The 12905-nt window shown below is 40.3% G+C and overlaps 1 protein-coding gene across 6 annotated transcripts in view; it reads right to left on the reverse strand.

Moving 5' to 3' along the window:
- Lama2 (laminin subunit alpha 2) overlaps positions 1-12905 on the reverse strand; it is a 553946-nt gene that overhangs the window by 196015 nt on the left and 345026 nt on the right. For 4 of the 6 annotated variants that reach the window (XM_063232872.1, XM_063232873.1, XM_063232871.1 and 1 more), the window contains 3 exons: positions 5357-5568; positions 1818-1924; positions 851-1114 (listed from right to left, as the gene is read on the reverse strand). In XM_063232872.1, coding sequence (XP_063088942.1) covers positions 851-1114; positions 1818-1924; positions 5357-5568 — 583 coding nt within the window. The remainder of the gene's footprint in view (positions 1-850; positions 1115-1817; positions 1925-5356; positions 5569-12905) is intronic. The other 2 variants (XM_063232874.1, XM_063232875.1) reach the window with 1 other exon arrangement.

Below are 12905 nucleotides of genomic sequence, written 5' to 3' on the forward strand. Positions count from 1 at the left end.
CTTTACTGAATTAGAAGATTCAAGAAGTTAGAGGAAGCATCAAAAACTTCCCATCTAGCAAGTGATGAAGCTGGAGCTGCACCTGGAGAGGACATTATCAGAACTGTGTTGCTTTTAAGGTACAATAATGTACCAAGAAATAAAATTGTAATTTTCTTTACCCTTCTTTCCTTTTCATTTTGCTCTGCTCTTCTAATACTAACCCTGAACTCTCCACAGCCCTCCAGGCTGAATCCAGGGTGGTAAATCTGATCTCTAAATTTCCAGCATAGCTAGGAGAAGTGTCTCATTCTCCTTTTTCTTCTATCTCTGCATTGTTTGGTTTGCTTAATGAGGTTCTAAATTTTCATAATTGAAATCAAGTTTATTTTGCACATGTTGTGTGGTTACAGAGTGTGAAACTGGGTTTGTTGTGCTGGATGTGTACATAAGCAAAATCACGATGTGGAAACGAAACCCTTAATTACAGTGCGATGCTGGACAAAGCTGTGTCCATGGTGCGAGCATTCTCGGAGCTGTCACTGTCCCTATTACACTTCTTTTTATTTGTTCACACATAACCTGAGTTTTTTTTCCAGTGATCCTTGATGTGCTCTCAAATAAATGTGTGTTTGATTTCTACATAGCCATGGTTAGTGGAAACCATGAATTTAAACACGCTTTTAAAGGCACGAGGAGAGTTAGTTTTGAAAAGGCAAGGAAGGCTTCAATCAGGAGCTGCTTAACGTTTGCGTCTGTGCTTTGCAAACTTAGCAGCTGTTATTCGGTAACATGCCACCAGGGAACTTCAACTGCTGCAGGCGGAACACAGCATGCCAGAGCTCCAGCCATACAACACCTCTGGGATTACCAGAGCTGGGGCCCGGTAGGCTCCCCGAGGGCACCCACTGGAGCTGCTGGAACCCCATCTCAGGGGAGATCCCAACACCCGCTGTGCTCTCCGCGGCTGCTCCTCCTGTCGGTGCACCTGTCTGGTGAGGTGGCATCGCTTCCCTACGAAGCCTTGTGCACAGAGGCACCTTCCTGTCCTGTCACATTGCTGTGACACAGAGCCCAGGGGGCTGCAGTCACACGGCACACAGAGCCGCTTCGCCGGGTCCCACCACATGTTGGGCTTTAAACCCACGAGAAGAACAGAATGGAAAGAAAAGCACACAGTGTTATTCAAGAGACACAAGCAGGTGATGTTTTCAAGTTTACTGCAGAAAGGTCAGTTTGACATCTGAGAATTGCTCATTCCTGCTTACTTGTCTTTATCACTAATAAAATGCATGTACATGAAAGGTCTCCCCAAATCCACTCATTCTCAGGAGGGGATCCCCAGATGCTGGTCTTCCTAAAGGTAGGGCAGTCAGTACATCCAGGGATTGATAATAGCACAGTTTAACTGAATATTTCATTTTAGCAAATGCTATCCCTAAAAATATATTGATGACTTTCTCTGTGGTAAACTTTTGCTAATAGAGTTCTCACTGGAAGGAAGTTTTAATGGAGGAAATAAAAAATGGTGTTTGCCAAAGAGCAAAGGGACTAATAATTTTATTCTGCCCAAAATGTAAAATTAAAAAATATTGGATTAAATTTGTAAGGTATTTTTCTCAGACACATCTAAATTATAGGAACTATTATATAAATTCTCTGCCAAAGAAAGAAATGTAGGTTTCAGGTCAACTGCAATGGAATAGAAAATTGAGAACATACCACACTCATTACAGCCTCTGTAGAATTAGATAACTCCAAAACCCCTTCCCAGCAGGCTCAGGTGTGACACTCACGCCGTCAAAGCCAGGGATGCAGGATGAAGCTAACCACCTTACCTTGCACTGATCGCACTGCCGGCCCTGCACGTTGGGTCTGCATTCACACTGTCCCGTCTGACTGTGGCAAATCTCAGAGGAGGAGCCATTGGCATTACAGCGACAAGCTGTGGAGAGGGCAAAGACAGTTCTACTGCAGGTTTAGTATTCCTCATCTGAAACGTGGATTTGGGACTATTTCATGGACTCGACCGGTTGAGCATTTTTAATTTAAAAATCCAAAATCAGAAATGCTCCTAGTGTTCATGGGTTTGTTAAATAAAAATATTGCCCTGATGGTCACACTGACAGCTGAATTTGGCAATGGAATGCTTTCCTCCTTGTCTGGCTCTCTTTGAGGCACTCTATCACTGGCCTTACAATTGTTCTACAAGTCTTGAAGATACTGCACTGGGCACATGCCTTGGCACATAAGCTGCTAATAAAACATTGATGCCATCAGTATTACCCTAATCTCAAAAATGAAGATGCTGAAATTCAAAGAAGCCATGACATGCACAAGGCCATGTGCTTCCTAATAGGTGATAGATCTGGGGTGCAGGAACCAGACTGTTACCCCATGTGTCAGGTACCTGCAGACTCCAGGTACCTGATGCCTGGGGTAAAATATTGTAATCCCACTGCACCTAATACATCCATAGTCCAGGGGCAAAATTTATTTTGAGAAGTTATTAAAACTAATAGCACTCAGGTATGCTTAATACTATGGTATTAATATCATCAATCAAGCAACATTTTATTAGTTCTTTTTTCAATATAAGGATCACTTACTCTGCTTCTGTATTAAGTTTCACAAATAAGTTTGAGATGAAATAAATGTAAATCCCTTTAAGATTAGGAAAGTATGTATGCTAACAAGAACATTGCTTTAAGCCATTATAATTTTGAAAAATTGCTTTTATCTCACAATTTATATACCATCTTAAAGATAGAAAATATATTTGGTTGATGTACTCTTCTGTCATTTTTGCGTTTCAGAGTTGTCTGGTGTTATTGTCAAACACGTAACAAATCAGTCTAAAATCCAAGTGATCTTTTCATAAATAGAATGGTAATTAATGGCTTTCTCTCTGTTCTACAAGTGCAGTTTTAATGGTACATATAATTGCATTGATACCAGGATAAAATCATAAGGGTGTAGTTAGACTATTCATAGACAGATTTGGTAAATTTTGTACATTATCTCTGACTACTTTGAGCACAACCTAATAATACTTTATAAATAGCTACTCCATCAGAATGTGCCATTAGTTTGTTCACCTGGCTTCAAGTTCTCTTTCTCTTTAATGCTTATCTAAAAATTACTTGAGTTTCTGCTAGCAAAGTTTGGCTTCAGGAGCTGATAAGTTAATCTCATCTGGTGGGCACCAAAAAAGTGGCCAATCAGAAACCAGCTGCTTTCATCAGACAACAGCATGGGGACAGTTTATAGTGGAAATGGAATTGAAGCCTGGAAAACATTATTTTCTTTAAGTATCCATCTTCATTTGGACACTAGAATTGCTGTGCATACTACTAATTTCTTTATGCAAATTTCTTTTGTATATTACACAGACATTTTCAAAATCTCAAATTACTTAGAATCCAGACATTCTTTTCGTTAGCTTTAAGTTCCATAAATGTAGTGGTGATTAATTAATGTTATAAGTAACAAAAGCAATATAGAACTTTATGAAAGTGGCATTTTACTAGCTAAGTATGATATGGCACTACATATAAATTTAAAAATGTATTTCTATGTAAGGATGAACGTTTCATGAACAAATCTGCACTTTTTTTCACAAAACTTTCTTGAGGTTTACCACTGTGTAAGAGAGCTACTATATATGTGAAAATTATAAAAATAGATTATAGATTATATTTGAGTTATAATCACACATCATGGAACATTAAAATTATAACCAAGTCTACACCACATGGCAAGTGGCATGGAATTTGATAATGGGTCATCTTTTTTTCTTTTCTGTGTTCTAAGGCTTTGAGCCACAGACCACTAGTTCACAATACAGTGAATGGAACAATGTGTTCAATTTTACAAAAAGAATTTTTAGAAGACAGAAAAACACATCATTCAATGGTCAGTGTTGACCTGGAGTCTGTGAACCGCTGATCCAAGCACCACACTGATGTACAACTGCCACAAGCATAGCTTTTTTTTTTTTTTTTTTTACCAAACCTGTGAATTTGCTGCGCCCAGCCAACCCCACAAACTCACTGACACCTTGTGTGTGCTGCATCCTTTAATCTCCCACAGCAAGTTTATGGCCCATCTTATAGATGGGGAAACTGAGTCTCATCGGGGTTGAATTCTTCTCTTGGGTGACTCAGTGACAGAGTACAGATTCTAGATGATAGACTCGAACACAGTTTCCTAAGCTCCCTACCCTATTATATGAATGCCAAAATTCTAGGATGGCTACAGTCACTTGGAAACTGAGGGAAATTGTGCTTTTAAAAAAAATGGGTTCACAGATGATACCAACACCTGTCAGTTGTTTCTGAGAGTGAATGGCTTCTGATTTAACACATTATCAATCCAGGGGGGAAGGAGCATATGCCCTGCTGAAATGGGGCACCTAGTAGGTCTTTGGTGTTTAAAGCAGAGATACCAGACATTTGCCCCCATGGTATTATAGATCTGCAGGTCTGCGGGATGACCTGAGTGACTGAAGTTTCTTCTCACATCATAAATTTAGCAGAAATGAACTGTCAGGCTGGTCACACATCCTGCACCTCCTAGAGGTTATGATAGCAGCTGAGGTCAACAATGGTCACATACAAATCTCAGTTACTAATCCAGATTCATATTCTGTTTGACTTTCCAAACCAGGTCTCCTTTGCATATTATACTATTACTGTTTTAAAGCATTTATTAATTCTGCACATCTCAGCTAAGGAGGCAAAGATGAATGGAGGAACACACTATCTTGAAGTGGGTGAACATTTAGAGAAACTAATTTCATGGAAAGAAGACTGAGAAATAGCATTAGATGCATACTACCAAACTGAAAATTAATCAATCGCTCAACAATAACTACGCCAGCATGGGATAATATTGGTGGAGTGGGACCTCTATTGGGATATATAAAACTAAAGTTCACATGTAAAATCATAAGCTATTAGCACCTACTGAAATGTACTAATGAAATAATATGGGTGGCTACATTTATTTCAAACAAATGATTTGAATCGAAATAAAAGGGATCAAAAGCCTACCTAATTTATGAATTCTTTTTTATTGCTATGGATATAAACCTATCGTAAATTTTTTTCTTCACATGAATGGGAATATGTACATCCTTGAAAAATACTACTTTGGCAAGGCAGTAACTTGCGGCGGCTGCGCCCTATAGGAGAGGACAGAGACACATTTTGGAATGTGCACTTCGTGCCTGTGCTGTGCACAAATCTCCCTCAGAAGCAACCGACATTGTGTTACAAACAATCTTCTCGTCTCCGAGCCCCACTCACGAGCTTATCAGCTTCTCTGAAGTATAATATATCAATTCTGTCAGGGGCACCCTGAGCTCAGGACTTACGCTGACAGTTCTTCGCATCCACAGCGTCTCCGAAATAGCCATCCGCACAGAGCTCGCAGTGCCGGCCTGTTGTTCCTGGCTTACATATCAGACAGGAGCCAGACAAGCTGTTACAGCTGCCAGGGACGGAGAAGTCAAGGTTGTCATTGCATTGACAGGGCTGACATGATCCTCCAGGCACAGAAGGGTGTCCAAAATAGCCTTCTTCACACCTAGGGTGAGAAATTCCATCAGTGAGCATTTGGTGGTGGGGGAAGGCGGATTCATGAAATCCGTGCTAGGCAATGTTTACAAATTTTTCATACTACTTCACTCCTAGGATGATGGCTTTTTCTTTAAAGTGTTTCTTGTCTCAAGTGTGAGGTGATTAAAACTGTTTTTCTATACTGCAGCATAGATACAAGATGAAATCCTGCCAGCCCCACTAGTAATTACATGGCAGCCAGACCAAAAGAGAAAATAAAAATCTTGTCACTGGCATTGAAGATGAACCAAAGCATAATAAGAAAGCTGCTGCTGACTCTCTGAAGAATCCAAGTCCACACTGCAAAGCCTTTGTAGTAAAACACATCGTATGTCTCTATTTCAATTGGTTATTTTCTGTAGAGATACACAAGGTTCACATTTTTTGTTGTTTTTGCAGCAAGAGATTGTTATGAAGAAACAAGATGACAAGGAAATTCATTAGTAAGAGTTCAGAATGTTTGAAATGGAAATTGTGACTCAGAAGATTGTTATTTGTGTAGGGGCTGGGGGCATCTGTGCATTACTGATAGGTCTGCATCTATTACATGTGGATCCAGTGGCGGAGATTCAATGCAAAGTCTTTATTAACAGGAAGTCTATATAGGTGCGGCTGCTTACTATGATATCATACCATAAGGTGATGCTGAACTGGGCTCCCTATTTAAGTTGGCAAAAACCAGATCTCTTCTTTAACAAAAAAAAAACACAAAACAAAAACAAAAAACACTATTTTATATGCTGCATTATTTATAAGGCATGACACCAATTTTGAAAAGTTACAGTACCAAATTTGCTTTGATCTACATGTTTTAAGATGTTACTTGATGTTACAGATGCACAGATACAGTCTGACAGGTAGCACTTGGTTACATTCTGCTCTGTGGTCTCTCTCAGCTCCATTTCCATGAGCTTCCTATTAAGTTTCACATGCAAAAGGAGAAAGAAAACAGGGCTCCAGAGTCCAGGGTCATCCTGGCTGTGTTACCTATGCCATCTTATCAAAACAAACTTGCAGCAAAGTTCACGATTGAAAGAAAACAAAAATAGTGCACAAAAAGATAATTTCCTCTACAGTTCTCTGCATTTAGAATAATCCACTCCCAGACAGGGAAGACATATTTTAGAAAAAGGCCCTCTACGACTTGAAATAGAAGTGGTTTAAATTCAATATGTCATATTGAGGATACATTAATGATATTGTAATTATGGTACAAAGTCACTGATTGATCAGACACATGTTTTAGTATAGGTTTTCTAGAAAATTTATAGGTCCTAATAATCTGAAAGAGTCAATGTTTTATCTTAATTCTAAAAAGTGAGATTAATAGTTTTAATTATATTCACAAAATGGCTTATAAAATTATGAACATTGTATAAACATAGTTTAACAGCATATTGCTTCCCAAAAATATAATTATGGGTTGGTTCTCTTATGAAATACAGAATAACATTTTAGAGCATATAATTTCCCACAACCCCTTCAGGAGTATAAAGTAATAAAATAATAAGTTCCTTCTGAGTCTTCACCTGATCCTTCCTGCCTCATTTGATATTCAGAGCTTACAATTACACCCTCAGATATTCATGTCTCATTTTGTTTATCTCTAAAACAGTGACTTCACTTCTTGTAGAACAAGGATGTACAGGGATCATTATCACAGTCAATGAAAACCTATTATTTTCAGTTCCTTTTTTAAAAAATGACTTAGTGCCCTCAGGGGAGATGGCATTATATAACAAGATCTGGGAATTTTTCCTAACACAGATACCAATTAATAAGCCCAAATTCTCCTGTAATAATAAAAAAAATACTCAGTCCATGGAGAAAATGTTAAATTTAAATACTGTTAAGTAAAATAACGAAGAAGCATCTTGTATTTGTATTACAGGACACATAAGGAAAATGTCGCTCTATGTGACAAAAGAGTCACGTGGCCCTTAAGGTACACCGGCTGCTTTCTGCAGGTCACTGTGTCCCTCTGATGATGCATGTGTGAGTGATGATGGATGGATGGTTTTATATATAGACTAGCACTTTCAGAAACTTATAAAATGTCTCATTGGGAATTAAAAGTAATTTCAGGGTCAGGAAATGTAATGCAGCTAATCAGATAATTTTATTAATAATAAAGCATTACATAGCCTGTCAAATTTAGATTCCTCTAATTAAAATTAGTTAAAATAGTCTCCTTTGGACCTTTCCAGATTCTTAGATTTTTCTCTCCATCAAAACTAATTGCAATATGAAATCTCAAGCCCTCTCACTGATGGGCAATTTTAAAACATACTTCATTGAATTTATATAAAAATCGTTTATTGAATTCCTGGTTAAAAAAAGATGAAGATCTTAATGTAAAAAGCCACTGTCCCCTTTTCACAATTATTAACATTTTTGAATCAATTTGCAATGATTTAAAGAGACCCTTTAAAATGTAAGCAATTCTACATGACATGTTAGCTATGTAATACAGCTTTTGCTCTTGGTAATTTAGGAATAATATGAGAGAAAGACAGAGAGAGGGAGGGAGGAGGAGAGAGAGAAAAAGAAGGGAGAGAAAAGAGGAAGAGAGAATGAAGGCTGACATGGATCGAAACAACGAGAAAAACAAAGCAATAAGACTAATGGAGATTTTTATCTCCTTCTGTTCAAATAATGTTTTCAGCAGCTTTTAGTAAAATCTGTGGCCTACCTCCCCATTTTCTTTTTTTTTCACCTTTCTTTCCCCCTTTCAAAACAGAAAATCCAGTGAGTATTTCTATATAACACTCAGAAATAAGACACAGTCTGTAGCCCATTGTCTGCGGACAAGAAACCCACGTTAAAATGTGACAGCTATTCCTTAGAGGGTGAATATCCAAAATGTACACACAACTCAGAAAAATGAGGCCCCTTCAAAATAAAAGGCCCGGTCAAAAAGAGTGAAAGGAATAGATGCTTCACAGAAGAAGTACGAGTAGCCAATAAATACATGAAGAAATGTTCAACGTCACCGGCCATTAAAGAAGTGCAAATTGAAACAAACCTGAAATTTCACTTTACTCCGGGAAGATTGGCCATCAAGAAATCAGATAATAGCAAGTGACGGTGAGATTACGGTGAAAAGGAAGCTCTGTACATTGTTGGTGGCAATGTAAACCAGTACACCCAGGCTGAAAATCAGTATGAAGATTCCTCAAAAAGCTAAAATTAAAAATTCCATTGATGCAGGAATTTCCATTTTAGGGATCTTCCTAAGAAAGCCAGACGCCGTAGTAAAGTGATGTACGCATACCCATGCTTGTAGCAGCATGATTCGCATCAGCTAAACCTTGGAAGCCTATCTGCCTATTAAGAGATAAGTGGATAAAGAAAGGGTGGCACTTCCACAGAATGGAGTACTACCCTGGCATAAAAAATGATAAACTCGAGTTATTTGTAGGGAAATGGGTGCATCTAGATACCATAATGTTAAGTGACACAAACTTAAACACTGCATGGTTTTCTCTAATTGAGAAAACTGAAGTATAAATAAAGAGCAGGGCAGAAGCCAAGCAATAGATATTAGGGCAATAACTGTGCAATGAGAAGGCTATCGAGAGACGGTAGGATAGGGAAGAGGAAGAGGGCAGGGGAGGAAGAAAGGAATTAAGACTCATTATGTGCAATACCAACTCCACAGGAGGCAAGTAAAGCCTATGCACTGCAATCACGGACCAAAAATGGAACCACAGAACAGCTGGAGATACTCAAACAAAATCATGGGCACAGGAGAGGCAACCTGGGCATGTTAGGCTGAGCCACAGAGGCCTTCTTAGGGTGCAGCTGAGAATGAAGAGCTGGCAGGGGGAGCTTAAGTCAGGGGCGGAAGGACTGTGGGCTTCCAGGCAGAGGGAACCGCAGCGGCACAGACGGCAGAGATTGTGGCTGGAACCTAAGGTCGTGCCGCTGTGCTGTCGCCTGCTGGCATTGCTGCCCCCTGGCCTCCTTTGCCATTATCAGTAAGGACCGAGAGTGTCTGCTTCTGTCTATGGTGTCTAAAAGCAGACCAGAGACAGCCAGAGACTGTGCACCCACACACAGCATGATGATGTGATGTGGGCACAAAGCCCTTCTGGGATTGGAGCCCCCAATTGCTGCCTCCCCCAGGAACCTTGCATAGCACACAGATCTGCCATCCACACCAGCAGCCTCCTAGGACCAGAGATGGAGCCACAACTTTGCTGGTGGTGCAGCCAGGGCAGAAGCAGTGATTTCTGCCACCCTCTGCTCTGCTGCCAGGGCCCTAGAGATGAGCAGCCACCAGCATGAGTAGCACCTGTCACCCACTTCATCCTCCGAGGGTCACCAGATCTGACCCACACTCAGATGCTGCTGATGCAGAAATGGCTAAACAGAATTTTTCAGTTGAAATGAAAAAGCCAAAGGAACTTCCTCAAGGTCAAACAGGCATCATGTGAATAAAGTCACGTGCACATTTTCAAAACTTTAGGTGACTAAAGTCAAATTCCAAGCCTGTGCTCAGTGGAAACTGTGAGCCTGGTCATGATGGGTGGCCTCTGTCTCCTCACTTAGGGAGGAGTTAGAAATTTACCAGCTGGTGCTGGGTGTGCCTGTGCACACCTGCAATTCCTCCACTCTGAGAGGTGGAGGCAGGAGATTACAAATTCAAGCCCAGTCTGGTCAACATATACCAAGTGAGACGCTGGCTGGAAAGAAAATAGAAAATGGGATATGGTATAGCTCAGTGCAAAGGTCCTGGGGTCAATACCCAGTAACAAACAAACACACACACACACACACACACACACACACACACACACACAAGAAGAGAGGAGAGAGGAGCAGAGGAGGGGAGGGCAGTGGAGAGAGGAGTGAAATCTGCTAACTGGGGAGGAGACAGGGTAAGGAATTCACCTATCTCCTTCAATATCAGGTTGTCCTGTGGAATTCACCAAGCAAACTTATCAGTCTCGGGAAATGTCTTTCTATGTGGCATGTGACAGGTTGCTAAGGGTGCTTATGCTAGAAACAACTTAACTACTTTCCTTAAATCTCCAGTGCTAACTTTTTTGACCTTCAGGATGCCGTCTCTCTGTTTTTTCCATTTTGTTCTCTGGTTGTCCATGTAACAAAAGTCAACAGTCTTAGGGATGTGGCATGAAAAATACCTGCTGCCTTCACTCTGACTCTCTTTCTTTTGCTAAAATATTCCCCAGAGAAGCAGTGCTACCTCCAAGGTGAAGATGCTTTGACCTCTGATTAGTATTTCCAAGCTGTAACTAGCATTCTGTGCTGGAGCGAGGATCAGTCATTGTTGTGTTGACTTTTGCCATCCTCCCATAAATCATTTTTCTTTAGTCCCTGTGACAGTTCACCTTAATTGTGTCAATTGAATTGGTTAAAAAAAATGCCCAAGGGATGAGTGAAGCACATTACTAGGTGTCCTGGGTGTGTCACGGAGGTGTGACTTTGAGTAATATATGGTCCCCTGCCTCTTCTCTGTCACTGTGCCCCTGCTCTGTTCCTGGCCACCATGAACTAAGCCACTTTGCCCCCTTAGAACCTTCCTGCCTTGTTATTTATGCTCTGAAGGGAGCTGACCATTGACTGAATCCCTTAACATGTGAGCCATATTAAAGCCCTCCTGGTTTAAATTGTGGGTGTTAGGTTCTGTGTCTGGCATTTGGAAGGCTCATCAGCTCATGAAGTGAAACCATCATGTGACACATTCCCGAGTGAAGGGGTTCACAGAGAAAGTGTTCCTATGGAATACCTAGATTTGGGGCTCTAGAGGTTGTCATCCAAGAATGTGGATGCTACTCCGCAGCCTTCCCCTGAACAGAAAGTGGGACAGCTGTGGAAATAGGCACAGAAAAGTGCTTACGGTCGAGGTGGTGGTGGGTGGGAGGGAAGCAGTGGAAACAGTTGATAGATGAAGAGAAAGACAATATGGACAAGGAATAGGTCAGCAGAAAGACTCACTCTGCTGTGTTTCCTTCGCCTCACACTCCCCTGCACACCCGTCCGCTACGCACACAGCCATGCACATCGGTGTCCTTGTATAAGGTAAGCTTCTTAGAACCTTGACCCAACCTCAGAAGTGGAGAAAGGAGAGAAGCAAGTGGGCTGTGGCCATGTTTCCAAGCTCACCCATTTTCTACAGATAGAGAATGAGGCTCACAATAGAAACTAATTTGAGGTAAACTCTACAAAACCGTAATTATTGTGCACCTGAAGCATGGTCCGAGCCACATTCAAGCTAGAAAATAAAGGGAGATTTAAGACCATGTTGTAGAGGAAATCTTATGTTAGGCAAATTCATCAGATTTTTTCACTGAACAGGACAAGCTAAAACTTTAACATGCCAGTAAATACTTCTCCAACTTATGCAATTGCAGAAATCTAGGTTTAAACTGCTGATTTTATGGAGATGATTTGCGTACAGGGATCAGCAAATCACAGGGGTTTGACTGCAAAATTTTCAATGCAACCAGCAGACCTTGCTCACCTTTCCATTTCAACGTGTATGACTCAAAAATATTTTGCCAATATTTTTGATCTATCTAATGGACTACGTAGCTCATAGTAAAATCCTAAATATTCCTAGGAAACCCTAATTTCAGCTAGAAAAGGATAATATTCATCATGTATATAATAATTGCTGATCTTTTTCCTTTGGGTGAAAAACTTGAGTTGGAAATAAGATATGCCATTTGGTACCCTGCATATCCATCTTTCCATCTTCTTTTGGATTGCATTAATACAGATTTTAGACAGGAAATCATGCTTTCTGTCAGCTATTTCACTCCCTGGTGATATTTTTACTGCTCAATTAGAATTCTCTCCAGAACATGTGACCAGTCTCACCCATCATAAGGAAAGATGTGAGCTGCTGAGTCAAGGATTGTAGAGCGCATCTGTCTATCTCCTGTGTCTAACTCTGCACATGGTGATTGCTAAGGAGGTGTTTATGAAATAAAGTGTAGTCATTTGAATCGTAGATGGTCCACAAACTATTACATAATATGTGTGGAAAGAACAGTACATGAAGGGAAGCAATGGGAACACATCAGAGCTTACACTCTGCTGGATAAGTGGATTTAATGGTCTTGTATGAGAGAAGAGCTGTCAGTTTTGAGCTGCTAAGAAAATGTTGCCTGTGGTAAGCTGGAGGAGGAGTGGGTTAGACACTTGATGTAAACCTGTCTTGAAAAAGATCTGCTCTGCTATGATAATAAGCAATATACACAGGCTTCTGCTTACAAAAACAGAAGGTAAAGGTCTCCAGTTTCTCAGTTACAAATAAATCCTTCTAATTTTCAC

The sequence above is a fragment of the Cavia porcellus genome, unplaced genomic scaffold (assembly GCF_034190915.1).
Source record: "Cavia porcellus strain 051 isolate PalLab524CR breed Dunkin Hartley unplaced genomic scaffold, mCavPor4.1 scaffold_22, whole genome shotgun sequence".
NCBI classification, from domain to species: Eukaryota; Metazoa; Chordata; class Mammalia; order Rodentia; family Caviidae; genus Cavia; species Cavia porcellus.